At 39.0% G+C, this 22,503-nt stretch overlaps 1 protein-coding gene across 1 annotated transcript in view; it reads right to left on the bottom strand.

The window, feature by feature from the left end:
- The window catches only part of ptprq (protein tyrosine phosphatase receptor type Q), a 167,236-nt gene that overhangs the window by 40,353 nt on the left and 104,380 nt on the right, over positions 1-22,503 (bottom strand). Inside the window, exons 39-45 of the mRNA XM_073059606.1 lie at positions 21,270-21,411; positions 15,798-16,067; positions 13,147-13,479; positions 9,044-9,156; positions 5,450-5,636; positions 4,687-4,928; positions 3,699-3,768 (exon numbers count right to left, since the gene is read on the bottom strand). Of these exons, the coding sequence (XP_072915707.1) occupies positions 3,699-3,768; positions 4,687-4,928; positions 5,450-5,636; positions 9,044-9,156; positions 13,147-13,479; positions 15,798-16,067; positions 21,270-21,411 (1,357 nt within the window). The remainder of the gene's footprint in view (positions 1-3,698; positions 3,769-4,686; positions 4,929-5,449; positions 5,637-9,043; positions 9,157-13,146; positions 13,480-15,797; positions 16,068-21,269; positions 21,412-22,503) is intronic.

Below are 22,503 nucleotides of genomic sequence, written 5' to 3'. Positions count from 1 at the left end.
GTGTTGTTAAGTGCCTTGCTCAAGGACACAAACACGCTGCCTCAGCTGAGGCTCAAACCAGTGACCTTCAGGTTACTAGTCTGATGCCTTGCTCACTAGGCCATGCACCAATACTTCCTTCTGTATTCACCAAGGGGAAGGTTGTTACAGATAGAGACTAAGTGGAGAAGTATGCTTTTTTCTGGAACAGGTTGGTATTGAGAAGGTGGAGCTGATGGATACCACAGAACACAAAAGAGTTGGTAACCCAGGATGTTATGGGAAACAAGAGAGAAGACAATTGTAGCTTTTATAGAGATGCTTGCATTTTCATTAGCCACAGATGAATCCCAGATGACGAGAGGATAGCTGATGTTGTTCCTTTATCTGAGGGTAAGCGAAGTAAAGTTTACCCTTAAAGGAAGGACAGACAAGTAGGCTGATGAACCTGATTCTGGTGCTAGGTAACTTCTTGGAAAACTCTTGGGAATTAGATTTATGTACATTTGGAGAGGCAAGTGTAGGTTATCAGTATAGCTTTGTGTGAAAGAAATCATATCTCAATAATCTGATTGAGTGTTTGAGAATTTAGCTGAGAATTTTAATGAAGGCAGGGTGGTAAACATTAAATTTTAATGAAGGGTGGTAAACATTAAATTTAACTCACCAAATAGCTAAAGATTGTTTTGTGATAAGAAGCAGATATTGTTGGTAGAAGGATGTTTTTCTGGTTGGAAGTTTGGAATCACTGATGTACCACAGGGATCAGGACTGGGACCTTTATTGCTTCAGATATATATTAACAACTTGGAAATGTGTGCAGTCAGTAAGGCTGGTGCTTTTGAAGATGAGGATGAAAATTGGTCAGATTATGGATAGTGAGGAAGATTGTCTAAAGCTACAGCAGGATATTAATCAGATGGAAATTTGGGAGAAGAAATAAATGACATTACCTTATCCTTCTCAGGACGTACAGTATACAGTTAGTTTTAGGGCTTTACAGAATGTTGATGAACAGGGAATCCATGGGGTTTAAGTTCATAGTTCCCTGAAAGCGGCAACAGAGGTGAATAGCATGGTGAAGAGGTACATGGCAAGTTTGATTTAACATTTGTCTGTAATTGTACTGGAATAGCTGGGCTAGAAGCATAGTTAGTCGTGGAGCTTAGGTCTTAATTCAGCTGAGGTGTTAAATGTTTTCGTTGAACCTAGTACTCACAGTTGTTTGTTGATGATATGTGGAGTGAATTCAACTGACTTAAGGATGACACAATTGACACTGGAGAAGGTTCAGAGGAAGTTCACAAAAATGATTCCAGGATTGAATGGCTTGTTATACATAGAGCTCTGGGCCTGTATACACTAGAATTCAATGAGGGGTGACCTCACTGAAACCTATTGAACAGTGAAAGGCCTTGATAGAGTGGATGTGGAGAGGACGTTTCCTGTGGTGGGGGAGTCTAAGACCAGAGGACATAGCCTCAGAATAGAGGGGCTTCCTTTTAGAACAGAGATGAGGATGAATTTCTTCGGTCAGAGAGTGGAATTCTTTGCCACAGGCAGCTGTGGAGGTCAAGTCTTTGTGTACATTTAAGGCAGAGGTTTACAGATTCTTGACTGGTCAGGACATGAAGGGATACGGGGAAAATGCAGTGAGATTGAGGCCTAGAGGAAAATTGGATGAGCCGTGATGAAATGGTGGAGCAGTCTCGATGGGCCAAATAGCCAATCTCTGATCCTGCATCTTATGGTCTTAATGTCACTTACTCCTCAATAACCCACTAAGTAATTCCAAGTTTAGTTTTTGCAAGAATGACTTGGTTCCAGGTCTTATTAAGGCCATCAAAGTGGCCCAAGCTGGCATCAAGGAACTCTGGGAAATAGGTATCATGGCAGGAACACTTCAGTAGTTAGAGTCATACATTGCATAAAGGAAAGTGCTTGTGACTGTCAGATGTCTAATGCCCGAACATCACTGCAGCAGGTCCTTAGGGGAGTGACTGAAGAGTAGCCATCTTCAGTTGGTTCATCAGTGACCTGCTCTGCATCTCAGAAATGGGGTGGTTTGCTGATGATTATACAATGTCCAACACAGGGCAGTATGGTAGCACAGTAGTTAGTGTAACACTTTTTCAGTACCAGTGATGTTGCGGTCACAATCGGCAGTTCAATTCCCATCTCTGTCTGCAAGCAGTTTGTATTTTCTCTTCAGAACTCCAGGTGCTCCAGTTTCCTTCCACATTCCAAAGATGTACAGGTTAGGATTAGCATATGTGGGCACGGTCTGTTGGCACCGGAAAATAGTGCACCTTGTGTGCTGTCTTCAGCACGTCTTCCGACTGTGTTGGTTGTTGAGCAGATGACGCATTTTACTGCGTGTTTCAATGATTTGATGTACATGTGACAAATGAAGCTCATCTTTTATCTTCATAATTCTATTCACAACTCCTCAGTGAATTAGGTAATCCACATGTGCATGCAGCAAGAGTTGGACAACATTCAAGCAAGGGCTGGCAAATCACAAATAGTTTGTGTACCACCATAGTCAACGACCATCTCTAATGAGAGAGAGTTGAACCACATACTCTTGGCATTCAACCAGTCCCCCAGCACCAACATTCTGGGTGAGAGTCACCATTGGCTAAAATCTCACTGGACCAGCCTCATACATACTATAGCTTCAAGAACAGGTTATTGGCAGCAGCAACATCTCAACATTTTATACACCAATATTATTTCATCACCTACAAGGAACAGTCAGAAAGGTAACAAGAATATCATCCATCTGTCTGGATGAGTGAAGCTTCAATGACACTCAGGAAGCATGTCAGTGGCCAAGACCGAAGGGGAGAGCATTCCAGCACAGTGGGTGTGATGGTCACCGCCAATGAAATGTACCCTGTTTACTTAGGCTAATCTCAATTTAGGGCGGCATGGCTGCACACAGTAGTGGTTAGCACAAAGCTTTACATTAACAGGTGATCCAGGTTCAATTCCCACTGCTGTCTGTGAGGAGTTTGTTTGTTCTCCCCATGACCGCGTGGGTTTCCTCCGGGTGCTTCGGTTTCCTTCCACAGTCTAAAGACGTACTGGTTGGTAGGTTAATTGATCATTGAAAATTGTCCCACGATTAGGCTAGGATTATATCAGGGGATTGCTGGGCAATGTGACTTGAAGGGTCAGGAGGGCCTATTCCGCACTGTATCTCAATCAATCAATAAGTAAAGAATTTTTTTAAAAAGTACCTTCCAAACCCATGATCTCTACTGCCAAGGGGGAGTAAAGACTTTGGGTATTGAGAACACAACACCTTGACGTAAGATATATTTTACCGTTCATTTAAAATGTGTTCAGCTGTGTTATGGACTGATTTCAACTTCTAAATGTTAACACAGGGCCAGATTCCTGTTGCATTCTGATTCTTATCATGATCTGCCTTCTCTTCTTAATTCACTTAATGTTCGTGCATACAGATTAATGTCCACGTGTGAATGGCATATAGAAATACAACCAATACCTTCATGGAGACCTGAGAACACCCACAGTGTCCAAGATATCCACTAATGATCCTAACTTCTCACCAGAAGCATTCAGATGTGTTATGATGCAGCAAATAACTTCTTATTATTCTCACTTCTGATTTCTTACTACTCTCTCAAACATTTACATGGCGGTTATAATTGAGAGGTTAATTATGCCAAAAATGTTAAAAAGAAAACCTTTTACATCCATGGTGACTGTCTGTTCTGATGTCTGAGGTCCAATACCAGCTCCATTCACAGCACGGACCTTGGAAAATAAGGATTGGCATTCAAATAAACAGAAAAAAAGTCGTTCACTTAAGGAAGGTAGAATTTAAATAATATTAAGCAGTTTCTACCTCCAGAACAGGGGTTCCCAACCTGGGGTCCAAGCTTGATGGTATTGGTTCATGGCATAAACAGGGTTGGGAACCCCTGCTCTCGAATATGATCTCATTCAATGTCATAGTCCTCTTCTAAAGATTATTGCATGATTCTGTAGCAGTGCTTACCAATACACACTGAAACAATGTGATATTGTAAAACACACTATTCAAGTAATTATATCCACCATTCTCAAAAATGAACCAGAAATTTCAGAAGTATCAAATGACTGAAGCACTTTGAAATTGTTTTTCATAAAAATAATATTTAAAAGAGCTTTTATTTGAAATACTTAATAGCTCTCCAGTTATGAGGAGAAAAATCATCAATCTTTTATTCTACAAGTATCTAAGAGCCTATTTTAATTAACTGTTGGTTAGCTTTCTATACAAAGAAATGTATATCCATGCTTTTCTACAGAGACCAGTTCACTATAGGAAAACATGTTCTCAATTCTCCTAGAGTTGTCTAATCAAAGTTCTATCCAAGTTTAAACATAACTCCTCTCCTGCTCTTTTCTATCCCTTTAAGAATAAAGTACAGTGGTTTGTTATAAACACAAGAGCTTGTGCAGATGTTGGAATGGTCTGTTAGCTTTTTAATAAGCTCATTAACATTTAATGTTTGGTGATTTCCTCACTTCCTTCCATGCCTCCATAAGACAATCAAGATCAGTTTTCAATGAGAAAGTGACCTCTTAATTATTCTCCAAAAATGATTACAAGATAAACATGTATGTCTTATTGACATTCTGGGAACATTGACCGTTTTATGGAAACGGAAATGATAAGTTGTCTCTTACCCATATGCTGTATGTGTTTCCACCTTTTAACCCTTCTATGACAACACTGAGTGTTTCGTTCTTTTCCACAGTTGTCAAATTGTTTATTCTGGGTTCAGCAGCTGCTCCTTCTTTGTGAATGATAGCCTGGTATCCATGAATATTACCATTTGGCATAGATGGTGGCAGGAAAGATGCATAGACTTTCGTCACCTCATCTGGTATTTTCTGAAGGGTAAAATTCTGTGGTGCATCTTCAGGCACTAAGAAATAAGTGTTTTAGTGAGTTATTCTGACATATCAATCATGATCTTTGATAAGGTTTGGGTGAAGTGCATAACTTCCTGCCTTAATAGTTCTGGTGGGAAGCATAACTCTCATAATGGAAATGTAGATTTCCGCAGTACATGATCATATGGTAAGTATTTTAAATGGTTTAAAATGAACAGTTAGCACCTACACTTCATGTATGCATTTATGGTAAATTCACTGATGTTGCAGTTCCATTGTGGAGGGGACATTCAAAGCTGTGACCACAATGTTGCGGAACATATATCAGATACAGAGTATTGATTACTCAAATGCCCCACACGTTTCTCAGTTATTTCTACTGAACAAAATACAGTCTCATCAGAAACTTAACTCGGCTCTACCCATTCAATGTTCGATATATAATACGACTTATTAACAACAAAACCAAAACTGTACTTGGAAATACAACAAAAATCCTCATTCATAAATCATGAAAATATCTTAAAGTGCAACTTATGTTTTATGTACATACGAGTTTCAAGGGTCCTAATGGTGACTGGTTCACTGGCTTTGCCGTGAACTTTGGCTTCTTCTTCTCTGCCTGTGAATGCAGTGACGATTATAGTGTATCTAGTGAATGGCTTTAAACCAGAGATCTCACAGGTTTTGTTCTGCTTTTCTGTTCTAACAATGGTCATTGTGCTTTCTCCATTATCTGTCTGCAAGGAATTAAAAATATAGTGTTGGAATATGACATTAACTCATATATATCCTGTACACATCTCAAGATTGACATATATCCAAGACTAAGTAAGTATATACATTTTTTCCATGCTTTATCTATTTTCAATATAATGATGGATTTAAAAGCATTGCGTTCGTCAAAATAAATACCACCTTTAAAAATGGCCTATAACAATGCCAACCCACTGTCAAGTTTGTGAAAACACTTTCAAACTTACTTTAAAAAATTCCAAAGGAATAATCAAGCTAATAAAAATGGTTAACAAATTTAAAACATACAAAATGCTTATACACAAATTAAGGAAAGTTCAAGAAGTACTATTACTTATGGTGATACCTTGGAATTTCCTTCTTCTATTGAAATCAAATAAGAATTCCCTGTTCCAGATCTAACCTGGTGCAGTAATAAAAGCAGAAAATGCAGAAACATTCAGCAGATCAGGCAGCATCTGTGAAAAGAGAAAGAGAGTTAATTTTTCGGGTCAAAGACCCGTCATCAAAACGGGGAAAATGGAAAAATCAAATGAGTTTTAGGTTGCAAAGTCGGTGCAGAGAGATGGATAAGACAATGGGAATATCCCTGGTAGAGCGAAGTTAGGGTTGCCAAGATGATCCCATTTGGTTGCAAGATTAATAAGAGTAGTTGAGAGAGAGGAAAAACAAAGCAATGTATTAAACCTATGACATGAAGGTGAGAGCTGCTGCCAAGTCCTAAAACCAAAAGCAGAAGTTAGAAATGCCCAGCAAATCAGCCAGTGACTGTGGAGGGAGAAAAACTGTGTGTTACTGCAGGTGGACAACCTCACTGTAGTTCTGATACAGGCAGAAAATGTTATCTGAATTTGTTGAGTTAGATATTGAGTACAAAGACCACAAACACATTCAGATGGAAGATGTGTTGCTATTCCTCAAGCTTATAACTGGCCTCAATTGGAACAGTGCAGGAAGCCGCAAATAGGTCAGATTGGGAGGGGATGGAGAATTTAGCTGATAGGCAAGTATTAGATTACTTTGTGCCTATGGATCAAATGGCATTGTTTCACAAAGACCTCATCCAATCTGCTTTTGTTTCTCCAATGTAGACTACATAGTTAAGTTTTAAGAATTCAATTGAATCATAATCCTGCCTCCATTGAGACCACAGGGCCAAGCTTGGGTTTCCACTTGTCTGCTTACCTTTATTCTCCATCCGATTTCTACTCTGACCTGTCTGCAGCATCCTGCAGTGTTTTAATGAGGTCCAGCATAAGCTTGAGGAATAGGACATCATCTCCCATCAGGTCACATTGTTGTCTTTGAGACTCAATATCAAATGCAACAGCTTTGAAGAAATTGCTTCTGTTTCTTGTATCAGAACTGGCCAATTCTCTGTAAGATTATTCACCTGAAACATTAACGTCATGTTTCTCTCTTCACGGATCTGATGGGGTATTTCCAGCATTCTCCTTCCAGTTTCAGATCTTGACAAAAGCTCTGTCCTGCATTTCACAGCTTTATCAATCTCCTCTTGTTGTTTTTTACCTCTCTCTCCAATTACCCTGATTAATCCATCAACTAGGCAGATTTGTAAATGACAGGATCATGTGGGTAACACTAGCCTTACTCTAGCAGAAATATTTGCTTTGCCCTATCCATCCTACCTCTACTCCTTCCGCAATTTGAAGCCAGCCTCATTTTTCTCACTTTCCCAGTTTTGATAAAGAGTCTTCAATCTGAATCAATTACTCCATTTTTCTTTTCACAGATGCTGCCCGACTTACTGAGTGTTTCCAAAATGATGTTTCATTTCAGATTTACAGCTTCTATGGTATTTTAAAAATTTAATAATGCTGGTGGTGATTGTTCCAGTGGATTCATAAATGCAATGCTGGAATTGCCTTCTATTGTGTACTTTACTTTCTGAGTGTCATCAGGAGATTATTCTTGAGTAGATGCCAGAAAAACGGTGGATGCCTACATTCCCAAGTTTGTTGCCACTTCCATAGTAAAATACTGACAAGTTGTGTGTGGAACTGACAGCTATTTCTGCCAGAATGTGGCCATACTTTTCTCTCAGTCTCCTTCATCTCCCTGATGTTATGCTGATAACTATTTTTATTAGTAATCTCACTAAACTCAATTTTCTATCTTCATTTAAAAATCTAATATGGGGCACTATTATGCTACATATTATCAAAAAATGTGCTGATAAACATTTTGAATTGCAAATTGATTTCTATTTCAATTACCACAAGTTATTCTTCGATTTTTTTTAGATCCTTTATTGATCATATCAGTTATTTATGAGATTCTGCTTGAACTCAAATGCAACTGCTAAAATATTTAGACAGCTAACGCCATTTAATAGTGTTAGATGGTACACTTTAATGGATGTACAACTAACCCTACAGAGATCTAACCATGACTGAAATCAGTGATACGCTATTCAATCTTTTGTTTCTCCCATTGATAATTGCACTATTTCAGTTTTTCTGAAAAAACTAAAACTAATCATAGCAGTGTAACAACTGCTGCAGAAAATTTAAACAACCAACATTAAATTGCCCATGTACTTCGGATTAAATTTGCAAATGCTGTACTACGGTAATTTAAATGGAATTATATGTCAATATGACTTTTTTAAACAAATGATTCATAAAGATATTAGGAATGATTTTCCAAATTTGTGCATCTGGTTGGAGTGGTTTCCAGCTAGGTGATACAAATTCACCAAGTAATTATTCCACAAATTAGGTGAAAAATTGTTTAAAACTGAGCTTTTGTTTTACTTGATGTTTTACAAGACGGTGCCAGTGAACAACATGACCAACGACGACGTCCCACGGACAGTTCACAAAACTACCGGTACTTCTTTTACTGTGTGAGGATGACTCCCAGAGTTGTATTATGTATACATACTTTGATAATACATTTACTTTGAATCTTTGAACTTGTTTGTACTTTTTGCGGATTGTAGGATATGTGAATTGATTTCTTTAAATGCTTTCCAAAATTTTACATTAGTGGAGGAGAAATGCTGAAGTTCAGATGCCTCTCCTTATGTCAGGCTGGATAATGGCGGGGAGAAGGTTCCTGGACTACCTGCCCTGATGACTAGCTCAGAAAATGAGATGAACAGAAGTCCGATAACATGCATCCTTACCATAAGTGCTTATGAAAAGGGAAGAAAGTCACCTATAAATTAAAGGGTGATATCATCTGAAATTAAAAGTATACGGTTTCATGGACAAAACAATATACTTACTGTACTGAAGTAGCAAGATTGTCAATTAAACATCTGGCAGTTTATTTGAAGAAACTTGTCAAAATTGTTGTAAACCATCAGAGTACAGAAAACAAATGGCTTTCATTTTTTTCTTGCTAGCCAAGGCAAATCTCTTACCAGAATTACATCAATAAGATAGGAAGGTGGATCTGCAGGTATTTCCCAGGCAACCTCAATGATATCGTAGGATTTTACTGTAACAGTGACATTTTCTGGAGGGTCATCTGGATCTGCAGAATAAAATTATTTCTTCTCAAATGGTTCAATATTGAAAATGTTGTGCAGAGCAATTATAATATTACAATTATAATATTCATTATTCACATCAACTAATCATGATTTGATTTAAAACTATACACTTGACTGTGAATGTAAAATCTATTAGGTGATTATAAATGGGATTAGAGCAATGTATAAACTGTAGTATTTCAAATCAGTGATGCAGTACTAAACAGAATTTTAATTCATTAGAATATTATAAGGAAGTATGAAGAAAGGAGTTGAATAGTTAACATTTTGCCAGAAACATTTCTCATTTTGCACTTGATTCTCCTCTCCCAACAGCAGTTCTGGAAGTTTCACCCAAGGATTATGATTGTCGTAATGAGGAATTGGCATTAAGTGAATAGAAATGTTCAAGGAGAATGGATAAAAGGAAGGAGGTGGTTCCCTCCCAGCTGGATGTTTGGGATAATAAGGCTGCTTGTGGAAGTCAGAATACACCGGTATTGATGGGATTTGTTTCTATCGTCAGGCCCTGAGGAGGTAGAGCAAAAGAGGACTGTGTCCATCAAGCTTTCGATTGCAGTAACGTCATGAAGACTTAGATTTCCTTGCATACAACAATGTATTTTGAGATATGTGGTTAATGAAAATATATTTCTTTCCTTGTTATTCAAGTGGACCGTCGATCTGCAGCTCTACAGTATCCTTTCTAATGGCAGCCGTGAATTCAGCATTCTTTGAACTTCGGTGGTCCCTGTCTAGCAAGTTTCTTGGACTACCACGTGCTATTCTATCAATGCTCTGAATGACTCTTAGTTCACTTTTTTTTTAAAAGATGGTTGAATAATAAATTTTCCAGTGAATGTGGTACTTTTAACAGGAAAACGTGAAACTGAATCAAGTGGGTTTAAAGAGGTCCCAGCCAACAGAACTCAGTGAGTTTAAAGAGAACTGGGAATCAGCATCCTGGTAAGTGGCCAGGGAATGGGGAGCAAGGACCCAATGGGTGGAGAGGGAGTGCTATAACATCACTTGATGAACAAGATGTCGAACCATCAGGAATTTGCATGAACACAAGAGATTTTGCAGATGCTGGAAATCCAGAGCCATAGACACAAAATGCTCAGGGAACTCAGAAGCTCAAATGGTATCTAAGAAAATGAATAAACAGTTGACATTTCTGCCAAGGTCCTTCATCTGGACTGGAAATGAAGGGGGGGGGGCAAAGACACCAGAATAAAAAAGGGGTGAGGGGAAGGGGGAACAAGCAAGAAGGTGACAGATAAATCCAAAGTACACTGAAGATGCTGGGATCAAATCAACATGTACAACAAGCTGGAGGAACTCAGGAGGTCGGGCAGCATCCGTGGAAACGAGCAGTCAACATTTCAGGCTGAGACCCTTCGTCAGGACTGAAGAGGGGGGGGCAGGGGCCCTATAAAGAGGGTGGGTGAGGGTGGGAAGGAGAAGGCTGGTGGGTGCCAGGTGAAAAACCAATCAGAGGAAATATCAAGGGGTGGGGGAGGGGAAGCAGGGAGGGGATAGGCAGGAAAGGTGAAGAAGGAATGTAAGGGGAAAGCACTGTGTAGTAGAAGAAGGCAGAATCATGAGAGAGGTGGTAGGCAGCTGGAGGAGGAGGCAGAGTGAAACTGGGATGGGGAAAGGGAGAGGGAGGGAATTACCGGAAGTTGCAGAATTCGATGTTCATGTCAAGGGGCTGGAGACTACCCAGACGGTATATGAGGTGTTGCTCATCTATGTCCATGCATGGCTTCCTCTACTGCCATGATGAGGCCAAACTCAGGTTGGAGGAGCAACACCACATACACTGTTTGGGTAGTCTCCAGCCCCTTGGTATGAACATCGAATTCTCCAACTTCCGGTAATTCCCCCTCTCTCCCTTCCCCCATCCCATTTTCACTCTGCCTCCTCCTCCAGCTGCCTATCACCTCTCTCATGATTCTGCCTTCTTCTACTACACACTTTCCCCGTACATTCCTTCTTCACCTTTCCTGCCTATCCCCTCCCTGCTTCCCCTCAATCTTTCCCCTGATTGGTTTTTCACCTGGCACCTACCAGCCTTCTCCTTCCCACCCTCCCCCCACCTTCTTTAAAGGGCCCCTGCCCCCTTCCTCTTCAGTCCTGACAAAGGGTCTTGGCCCGAAACGTTGACTGTTCATTTCCACGGATGCTGCCCAACCTGCTGAGTTCCTCCAGTTTGACAGATAAATCCAGGTGGGTGGGAAAGCAAAAGGGTTGGAGAAGAAGGAATACAAGAGCTAAAGTTGAAGTTGAAATACCTGAAAAGATCAAGGTATTACAAGTAGAATACAAATTTCATATTTTGGTACCAAGATACAATATTTTTAGTTACACTAATTTTCATGAAATTTCATACACAGTGGCATTGGCTAATGAAATGTATATTCACCAAAAGTCATTATTTCTGAAAAGGACATCTTAAATGTATAACTGAAAAATTGCCTAGTATGACATCTTATATAGTGATTTTGATGAACTTTAGTTGGAATCCCAGGGGCTGTCACTGCTTTATTTAAAGTAGTGTTAAATCAAGCTCAGTAAGTACTGCTGGATATGGACATTTCTGTGTCTCTTCCTTATAAATCATAGTAACTTTCTGTGCAAGAATTCTCTGTTCTCATTCTCTCATTCCTAGAAAAGCTGTCCACTTCCTGTTCTGAACACTGTTTCTCTGCTTTCCACAGTAATGCATTTTCTGTAACTAATACCCATAATTTCCTGATTATCATGCTTCTATTGCTGCGATGGGATTTGGGCTGTAACAGAGGTCAAGGGCTGACTTTGTTGCCCGGCTGCAGAAGCTGGAGCTAGAACAGATTTGTTGGAAGGTAAATCTGGATATTATATCATTTCTGACTCATCCTCACAGTAGCTTAAACAGTTTCTTTAAAGGACAGGCTATGACCACTGAATGGGAATATTTGAACTTGTGTCAATAAGTACACTGTATATTTTTTATGTCAGCACGACATACTTTGCTATGTATGGAACAGTTATTAGTACATCTCAATCAAATATTATAAATAAAAAAGTTTTTAATGCAGGAGCACCTTAAAAAAACAAATATGGAATGCTATTTTATATATAGCATTACTCTTCAAACAGTATTTTTGTCTATAAGACCACAAGATATAGGAGCAGAATCAGGCCATTTGGCCCATCAAGTCTGCTCGCCACTTCATTATGGGTGATCCATTTTCCCTCTCAGCTCCAGTCTCCTGCCTTCTTCCCATATCCCTACATGCCCTGACTAATCAAGGATCTCTGAACCTCTGCTTTAGATATACCTAAAGACTTGGACTCCACATTGCCTGTGGCAATGAATTTTACAGAGTCACCACTCTCTGGTTAAAGAAATTCCTCTACATCTCCATTCTAAATGTACACCCCTCTATTCTGAGGCTGCGTCCTCTGGTCTTAGACTCTCCTACCACAGCAAATATCCTCTCCACATCCACTCTAGTAAGGCCTTTCAAAATTCAATAGGTTTCAATTAGGTCACCTCTCGTTTTTCTGAATTCCACTGAGTACAGGAATCAAACGGTCTTCATGTGACAAGCCTTTCAATCATGGTGTCATTTTTGTGAACTTCCTTTGAACCCTCTCCAATGTCCGCACATCACTTCTTAGATGAGGGGCCCAAAACTGCTCACAGTACTTCAAGTGAGGCCACACCCCCCCCCCCCCCCCCCCCAGTGCTTATAAAGACATAACCTTCCATCCTTGTTTTTATATTCTAGTCCTAGCTGTCTAGTTCACATTCATTTTTGCGGACGTCAAACATTTTACAAAGTCATCATAAAAATTTTCACAAGAAATTATTTTGTTAGTGGAATTCAGGGGAATGGAAAGTTTACTTGAAGGGAAACATATAATTTCATTGCAAAACAAGTAAACTATCATCGCTGTACATTTACTGACATATCTTGACAATTATTTCAATCCATACTTACAGCCAACAGTTGTTTTTGCTGAAATCCAATCTGAATAGTTGCTAAAGCCAGCGTTTGTACCAACAGAAACCCTAAATCTGTACCATCGAAACTTCTTTAATTTAGATACAATGGTGTCCATGGTGTTATTATCGCCCTCAATCTCATAGCTTTCAATTCTCTCAGCTTCAATGCATTCTTGATTTTGCCAGTCCATGCAAGATGCAGAACGTAACTGCAGGCTGATCCTGAAAAACCTTAAATGACCAGGTATAATATCCGGCCGTTTCCACCTCAAAATAACATGGGTTGATTGAGTGCCAACTATTTCGAGATTCCTAGGAGCACTTGGGACTGAAAGGTATAATTTCATTAATCATTGCTTCTGCTTTACAAATTTATTTTATAAATATAAAGATAACCCAGATCTTACATCTCAGTGTTATTCAATGAATCATAAACCTACATGAACTATGAATGACACCTCTGTTTAGAATTTCAACCGCTTTCAATTTCAAAGGCCACAACTGCTATATCTTACAAAGTAAATCTTTTTGTACCATGTTAATTTTATTCATTTACAGGCTGGGGCATCAATGTCAAGTTTAGCTTGTAACTCCTATTCCTAATTGTTTTTCAGAATTTCAGGTTACTTCTTGAGCCCTGCAGCCATCTGCTCAAGGCACTCCAATACTCCTGCTGGGTAGGGAATTTCAGGATGATGGAGATGGAGGAGGAGGAGAAGAAGAAAGCCCTTAACTCCAAGTGTAGTCATCGGGATGTCGTCATGACAGCGTTTTTTTTTAGCGGGCTTTTTTGATTTTTTTTCAAGTTGCTACCTTGATGCTCAACTAAGAAAGCGTGCAAGGGAACCGGCTGGATTCAAACTCGGGAGCCTTCGCTCCGAAGTCCGGTGCTGATGCCACTACGCCACCAGCCAGCCATCAATGATGATGGCAGTGGGGATAAACTTCCATGTCATGATGGTGTGCATCTTGAAGGGGAAACCGCAGCTGGCCTCATATGTTTCCTGTCCTTGTTTTTCAATGTGGCTGGGTTGTGAGGTGCTGTGAAAGAAACCTTGGTGAGTTACTGCAGTGCATTTTACAGATGGTGCAAACTGTGCCCAGAATATACTGGTGGTGAAAGGAATTAATGTTTGTGGTAGTGTTTCGATTCTTCTCATTTATTCTGAAGAACACTGCACAGTATAGTTGACCAGATGCTGATGGGACCATATTCTAATTTGTATGAACATGCAATATATAAACTATTACAATCTCCTTTGTAAGGTTCAAGATTTATTTTCATGAACATGTGTTGCAGAAATAGCCCAATAAGTAGTCTTTAAAGGGCTTACCCAAAGCTATTCCTGAAAATGGGAAGTCAACCATTTTACATTTATGTATTATCAGGTCAACAATCCTCTTGATCCTTTGCCTCCCTAGCAATTACTAATATGATTGCCTCTCCCTCTTTAATGCAGAATGTGAGGCCAGAGTACTATACTTCCTGCAGTGCAATTCCAACAAGGTACCCACTGTGTCCACTGGTTTGTCACTAACAGTCTGCAGCCATTATCAATGCAAACCCAGGGATGGATAATCTCAGGCCTCCTACCACAAGAAGTGAGGATATGGTGCATTCACTCTGTCCATCATGTGTATAGTCTGTGCTAGTTGTGTGAATTAATGATTTGGAAATATTAAGAAACAAGCAGTACAATCAGAACTTATTTCCATACCTGTCACAGAGTACTGCATTATTACTAGATAATCAGTGTCATCGGATTCATTAAATGGAGCAGAACTTTACAGTTCCATGACTGTTTCTGAATCCTTTAAGTGCAGTTATGCACAACATTCCCATATGCATAAGGTCAAAGTAAATTTATTATCAAAGTACATATATGTCAACATATCCATCTCTGAGATTCATTTTCTGTGGGCATACTTAATAAATCCATAATAGAATCAATGATCCTTCTTACTTTAAGCTGACCATGCCATCTGGAATTTCTCTAAGACCGAGTCATAAAGTTGGACCAATCCTCTTCCCTTCACATACTGTTGCCCTCTACTCCATTTTGAGCTAGAATGAACTGCACAGCATTTGATGCTTCTGCTAACTGATTTCTCAATGCACCTAGTTCCATATCTCCATGTATATCACTCAGGGCATTTTCTTTCCCGTTATTAATTAAAAATCGTAGGTCAAGTAATGAATTGTAACATTTTACTTTCAGAAAAGACAAAGTCAACTTGGATTTGTCTTGTGTCAGTCAGAATAGGAAATGATGCTGAAGTTATAACTAACCCAGAAATACAGCTAACAACCTAGATCTGAGAGTTCACATCCCAAAAGAGCTGTGAGGAAGTTCAAATTCAGGTATTTAACTGAGGTTTCCTCATGTGAAGGTAACCTGCTGCCGTTCATGGGTCTGGTCAATGTGTGACTCCAGTCCAGATGCGGTTGAATCCTAACTGCATCTTCAGTTCAAGAATACTTAAAGATGGATAATAAAATGTAACATACACATACTGTCAGCATATAAAACAAACAGTAACTTTAACAAAATTAAATTTTCTAATAAATGTAAACATAAATTTATTACACATCTTGGAGGTTTTCAGGGTGTGAATACTTCAGATTAAATCTTATGAAAGGTATACCTGCTTCTGTTAATGTCGTAATGGTACAGTTTTTGCTTTCTCCTTGGCCCAGAGAGTTAGCCGCTGCTATACTCAGCTGATAAGAAGTATTTGATTGAAGTGCTGTAAAAGTATACATATGATCTCTGGACAAAACTTTTTGAACATTATTTCCAAATATAAGTATATTATAAATGATAATTCCGTCTGATTTTAAGGGTGGGTCCCATTTGATTGTGATCGATTGCCAACTTGTTGCATTGCAGTGAAGATTTTGGATGGCATCTGGAACTGTAAAAGAGATTAAACTGAGGTCCAGATAAAGACAAGACTGTACTGACAAATTTTATCCAAACATTTTTTTCTTTTTTTGTATGTTGATCATTTCATTAAGTTTATTTATAAAAAATGATATTGAAACAATACATGAGCAGTGAGATTGTTATCTCACTGGATTAACAATATTTCTATTTCATTACAGGTGAGAGGGGTCAAACAGGGAAAGTGTGATCTGTAGGGGAAAAGGCTTGAGGGGCCTCATTCCTCATTGACATATTCCTGTTTCTACTTCTTAAGTTCCTATTAAAAGTGAAGACATAAAATTGGATTGGAGACAGAAACTAATGAGTCACCAGTTTAATATGTACATTTAAAGTTCAAAGTAAATTGATTATCAAAGTATACATACTATATACAAACTTGAGATTAATTTTCTTGCAGGCACCCACAAGAAAATAAAGAAATACAATAAAATCTACAAAAAAAACACAAAACAAAGACTTATGTAAAAGAGGTCAAATCATGCAAATAAAAAGTAAACAAACAATACAAAGAACACGAGTTGCAGAGTGTCTGAAAGTGAGAGTCCAGGCTGAGGAGTCCGTTCATCACTGAGCGGAGTGAAGCTGGCCCAGGGACCCGATGGTTGCAGAGTGTCTGAAAGAGAGAGTCCAGCTGAGGAGTCCGTTCATCACTGAGCGGAGTGAAGCTGGCCCAGGGACCCGATGGTTGCAGAGTGTCTGAAAGTGAGAGTCCAGGCTGAGGAGTCCGTTCATCACTGAGCGGAGTGAAGCTGGCCCAGGGACCCGATGGCTGCAGAGTGCCTGAAAGAGAGAGTCCAGCTGAGGAGTCCGTTCATCACTGAGCGGAGTGAAGCTGGCCCAGGGACCCGATGGCTGGAGAGTGCCTGAAAGTGAGAGTCCAGGCTGAGGAGTCCGTTCATCACTGAGCGGAGTGAAGCTGGCCCAGGGACCCGATGGTTGCAGAGTGTCTGAAAGAGAGAGTCCAGCTGAGGAGTCCGTTCATCACTGAGCGGAGTGAAGCTGGCCCAGGGACCCGATGGCTGCAGAGTGCCTGAAAGAGAGAGTCCAGCTGAGGAGTCCGTTCATCACTGAGCGGAGTGAAGCTGGCCCAGGGACCCGATGGTTGCAGAGTGTCTGAAAGTGAGAGTCCAGGCTGAGGAGTCCGTTCATCACTGAGCGGAGTGAAGCTGGCCCAGGGACCCAATGGTTGCAGAGTGTCTGAAAGTGAGAGTCCAGGCTGAGGAGTCCGTTCATCACTGAGCGGAGTGAAGCTGGCCCAGGGACCCGATGGTTGCAGAGTGCCTGAAAGTGAGAGTCCAGGCTGAGGAGTCCGTTCATCACTGAGGCAAGTGAAGCTGGTCCAGGAGCCCGATGGCTGGAGGCAACAAATACTCCCGAACCTGGGGGCCAGGAGAACAAGACGGCTGCACCTCCCACCAGGGTGAATTTTCCTGAACCACTGAATTAATCCAGTAGTTTGTATTTAGCTCCAGATAATAGCTTCGGCAGCCTTCTACGTCTCTATTTACGTTTGTAAATCGTACATATGCATGATCACTCGAGTTGAGTGTGATGTTCTCTTAAGGGGTTGTCTATTCCCTTAATGCAGAACCCCTGGATGTGTCTTTGTTTAAAGTGGGGAGACTGATGCACAGGAAGCCACCACACAGCCTTGACAGTTCAGGGTCGAGGCCCAATGCAATGTAAGGCGACTGGGAGCCCTTCACTGCTGCAGCCTTCCTCATCTATCACTGCTGTAGTGATGTGTTATCACCTTCTGCCAGCTCCACTGTTGAGGTCCTGGATGGATTGCACTTTGTCTGGAACCTCTCCCTTGACCTTACCACCATGGGTAATCCTAACAGTGCGTTCCATAATTCAACTTGGCACAACAAGGTTCCCATTGGAGATCAAGGTTAGCAAGGCATCTTTTTTTGAGGAAGATAAACCGGCATGGATTAGAATAGAAATGGACAAAATAGGAGAAAACGTACCAGAAGATTTTATATATAAATGGGAATCTAAATGGATACGGGAAAAGAAAGAATCTCCTATATTAAAACATTTGATTGATTTATGGAATAAGATAAATGTTGATGATGAGACAAAAAAATCTTTATTAGCAAAGAGATCTTTAATTCAAAATAGACTTATTCCTTTTACAATGGATAATCAACTTTTATATAATTGGTTTCAACAAGGGATTAAATATATAGGAGATTGTTTTGAAGGAGGTATATTAATGTCATTTGATCAACTAAAGAATAAATATAAAATATCAAATAACACTTTATTTTGTTACTTTCAATTAAGGGCTTATATAAGAGAAAAACTAGGTCAAACAATGTTATTGCCGAAATCTAAAGAAATAGAAATTTTAATTCAAAAAGGAAATATTAAAAAATTTATATCTTGTATGTATAATTTGATTCAAAACCAGGCAACTAAACAAGGAGTCCATAAGTCAAGACAAAAATGGGAAAGTGATTTGAATATTAAAATTGAAGAAACAAATTGGTCAAGACTGTGTCTTGACAGTATGACAAATACAATAAATGTTCGGTTAAGATTAGTGCAATATAATTTTTTACATCAATTATATATTACACCACAAAAAATAAATAAATTAAATCCAAGTTTATCTGATCAGTGTTTCCGATGTAACCAAGAAACTGGTACATTTTTACATTCTACATGGTCTTGCTCTAAAATTCAACCTTTTTGGACAAATTTAAGACTTTTATTGGAACAAATTACGGGAATAAAACTTCCTCATAATCCAATATTACTTTTACTAGGTGATATTGAAGGGACAAAACCAAAACTCAAACTTAATAAATATCAGAAAGAATTTATAAAAACTGCGCTGGCTGTAGCCAAAAAGGCTATTGCAATTACTTGGAAATCAGATACATATTTAAGTATAGATTGTTGGAAAAAAGAAATCTATGGCTGTATTCCATTAGAAAAAATTACTTATAACTTAAGAGATAAATATGAAACATTTTTGAAAATCTGGGGCCCTTATTTACAAAAGACAGGATTAAATATATAGGTGCTCTGAAGAGAAAATTAATGGCTACTTGGGGAAAAAAAAATAAATATATATACTAAAGTTATTAAGAACTCCATGGAGCATGTGGAGACCTACCAACAACCAGGCACTCTTTCTTTCTTTCTTTTCTTTCTTTCTTAATTTTTTTTTATATAGGGTAGTTAGGGGGGAGGGATTAAGGGGAGGGGGGAAGGGTCACATATCTTTTTTCTCTTCACTTGTAATCATTTAAAAATTTAAATAAAATTTAGAAAAAAAAAAAGGTTAGCAAGGGAGTACGGCAGGAATTGTCTGACTTTCATCAAAGCATTGAAAGCCAGGAACCTCTACACTTAGTTCACTGTGGAACTGTTATTCTAAGAGCAGTTTTTCGGACACTGTGGCATTCATGGTTTATACACGGAAAATGGAAGAATGTTGTATTGGGCGAAAGAAGACTAGCCCCGGCCATAAGGGAGAAGAAGATAATTGGTGACCAAAGAGGCACTAGTTGCAGTCAGGGGTAGGGTTAGCAGTGGGGTCATGCTTGGGAGTAGCCCCTCGCCACCAAAGCACAGAAATTCCTCTTAATTAACTTCTCTATGTAGCGAATACCTTTGATGCTTCCTCAGAAAGACACTAATGCCTTCTGGTCCCACTCCTTGTTATGTCACTGGCTATAAAAGACAGCAATATACTCCATTTTTATTTCTGTTTTCCAGGCAGGGACAGGAAAATGGTAACATTCATATTTTTGTTATTGGTCATATATAGATGTATCAGAAAGCAAATTGGTTAATTGTTCAGTCAAGCACTAAGATAAGCACATTCAAGGGCAACAGAGCATCTGCTCGGGTTGCATCTCAAGAGGGGTTCCCAGTTTCAGAATGGTGTTGTCTGGACACGTGATCAGAGCATGCCCTAAATTCACAGTAACATTTGTGAAACGTCAGAGATTTCACTCTTTCAATGATCACATATCTTGTGTGTAGCCACAAGAAAGCTCAATAAGTGAGTGCATAATTCCCAAGATTCTTCCATGATGCAGCTGCATTTTCTCAGTCAAATTTCTGCACAGGTTCCGAACAAGTAACGGTAATAAATGATGTGGATAAACCCTACCACTTCAGAGAGAATAATGATTTAATCCATACAAAGCTAGTGGATGAGTTACTGCTCCTGGTCTTATATGTCGTGGATTCAGATGAACAGATATTTAGCAGACTACACAAATTCATCATTGGCCCCTTGACATTAAAAAAAAGTTTGCTAAACAATTAACACTTTGCTTCAATATCCTCCAAGCCGTTACCACTAAGTATCTCCCTACTTTCCAAGGTGATGAAAAAAGAAACAGGCTTCTATGGCTACATTTGATCCTGGGTCCTATTGTAATGGTTTGAACGCCAAATGATTGACTGTGTTCCAAAATCAAATCAAATAATCAAAATTAATATAATTCCAGTACATCACGTGATTTATTTTGCCTTGCTATTTCTATCTTTATCAATTCTACCTGAGTAACCAATAGAGATGTCAGCAGCTGTGTATTTTTCACATTTTGATTTTGACAGAACACTGCAGGTTTGCCATACTGACATAGGTATGACAGACTGACCTGAGACCTAAACCTTACACATGTAAATTGCACTTCTAGTGGAAATTATGCTGAAGAAACTGCCAGGAAAGCAAAAACGTTTGTTGAAAAATTGCAAATCAAATATTTTCTGATGATTCTGTTTGGTAGAACCACATAAATCATATAAATTAAAAGGCAAAGCATAACTATTAGATGCCAATGCACAAGGGGTGGCATGGTAGTGTAGTGGTTAGCACAACGTTTTACAGTACCAGTGACCAGGGTTCAATTCCCACCTCTGCCTGTAAGAAGTTTGTATGTCCTCCCCATGACCTCATAGGTTTCCTCCCACAGTCCAAAGATATACCGTTTGGTAGGCTAATAGGCCATTATAAACTGTCCCATGATTAGGCTAGGATTAAATTGGGGAATTGCTGGGCAGCACAGCTCGAAGGGCCAAGAGGGCCTATTCTGTATCTCTATTAATAATAATTAAATAAAATTGACAGCATTATTTTATGATAGAACAAACTTACATACTTAAAACAACCTAAATTAAACATCAAGGGTGAACAAACCTGATTCATTTACTTTGAAAGTTACAGTATTACTGAATTGATCTCCATTTCCCATTTTTGTAAAAGCTGATACACTGATGAAATATTCATGCAGTAGTTCAAAGCCAGTGAGTCTTGCTTCCTGAAATGATCCTGATACATTCTTAAAACATAGAAGAAAATGGAGTGAGATTTTTAATATCATATTTTTTGTTGGTATTAGAATATTGTTCCCTATAATGTGTTTTATGTTGTGGACAAAGTAATACTTTGAAGGACTAAGCAAAAAAATTGATTGGAATATATAAACAGCAAATTATATTGTTAATTAATTACCATCAAGGAATTGCATAATTTAGCAGGTATTATGGTATTTATCCTATTTAGATCAGATATCTTCACATTTTGTTGATATAGAATTTGTATGGGTACTATTTCTGCAAATGTTGTTATGTAGAACAGGGTACATAGAGACATTCAAGAGTCTTTTTGATATCATTACTGGTTACCGTTATCTTTGAGAATGAAGTAAACATTTTACATACCTTGCATATACACTCTGTGACCATTTGATTAGGTACACCTGCTCGTTAATACACATATCAAGTCAGCCAATCACATGGCAGCAACTCTATGCATAAAACCATGCAGATATTGGTCATGAGTTCAGTTGATGTTCAGCCCAAATATCAGAACAGAGCTGAAATGTGATTTAAGTGACCTTGACAGTGAAATCATTGTTGGTGCCAGACAGGGTGTACAGTGTATCAGAAACTGATCTCCTGTGATTTTCACATACAACAGTCCCTCTATGAAATAATAAACATCCAGTGTGAGCAGCATTTTGTGGATGAAAAAACCTTGTTAATGAAAGAGTTCAGTGCAGAATGGCCAGACTGGTTCAAACTGACAGGAAGGCAACAGCAATTCAATTAACCATGTGTTACGACAGAGGTGTACAAAAGAGCATCTCTGAATGCACGGGCTACAGCAGCGGAAGACCACAAGCATACACTCAGTAGCCACTTTATTAGTTACAAAAGGTACTAATAAAGTGGCCGTTGAGTGTATATACAGTGGATATCATCGAGCCAGTGGGCCATCAGTTAATCAGGGCAGCCACTTATTTGGGAAAATGCTTAAAGAACAAAAATTAATCAAGAAAATAGCTAGGATTCCTTTTGTTTATTTGGGATAATATGCCACTTAATTGGGACAGGAGACGGTTTCTGAACAGTTTGCAACTAGTGTCAGC

Source organism: Hemitrygon akajei, chromosome 10 (genome assembly GCF_048418815.1).
Source record: "Hemitrygon akajei chromosome 10, sHemAka1.3, whole genome shotgun sequence".
Taxonomy (NCBI): domain Eukaryota; kingdom Metazoa; phylum Chordata; class Chondrichthyes; order Myliobatiformes; family Dasyatidae; genus Hemitrygon; species Hemitrygon akajei.
The sequence above is the reverse complement of the archived record's forward strand: the minus strand, read 5'-3'. Positions and strand labels throughout refer to the sequence as shown.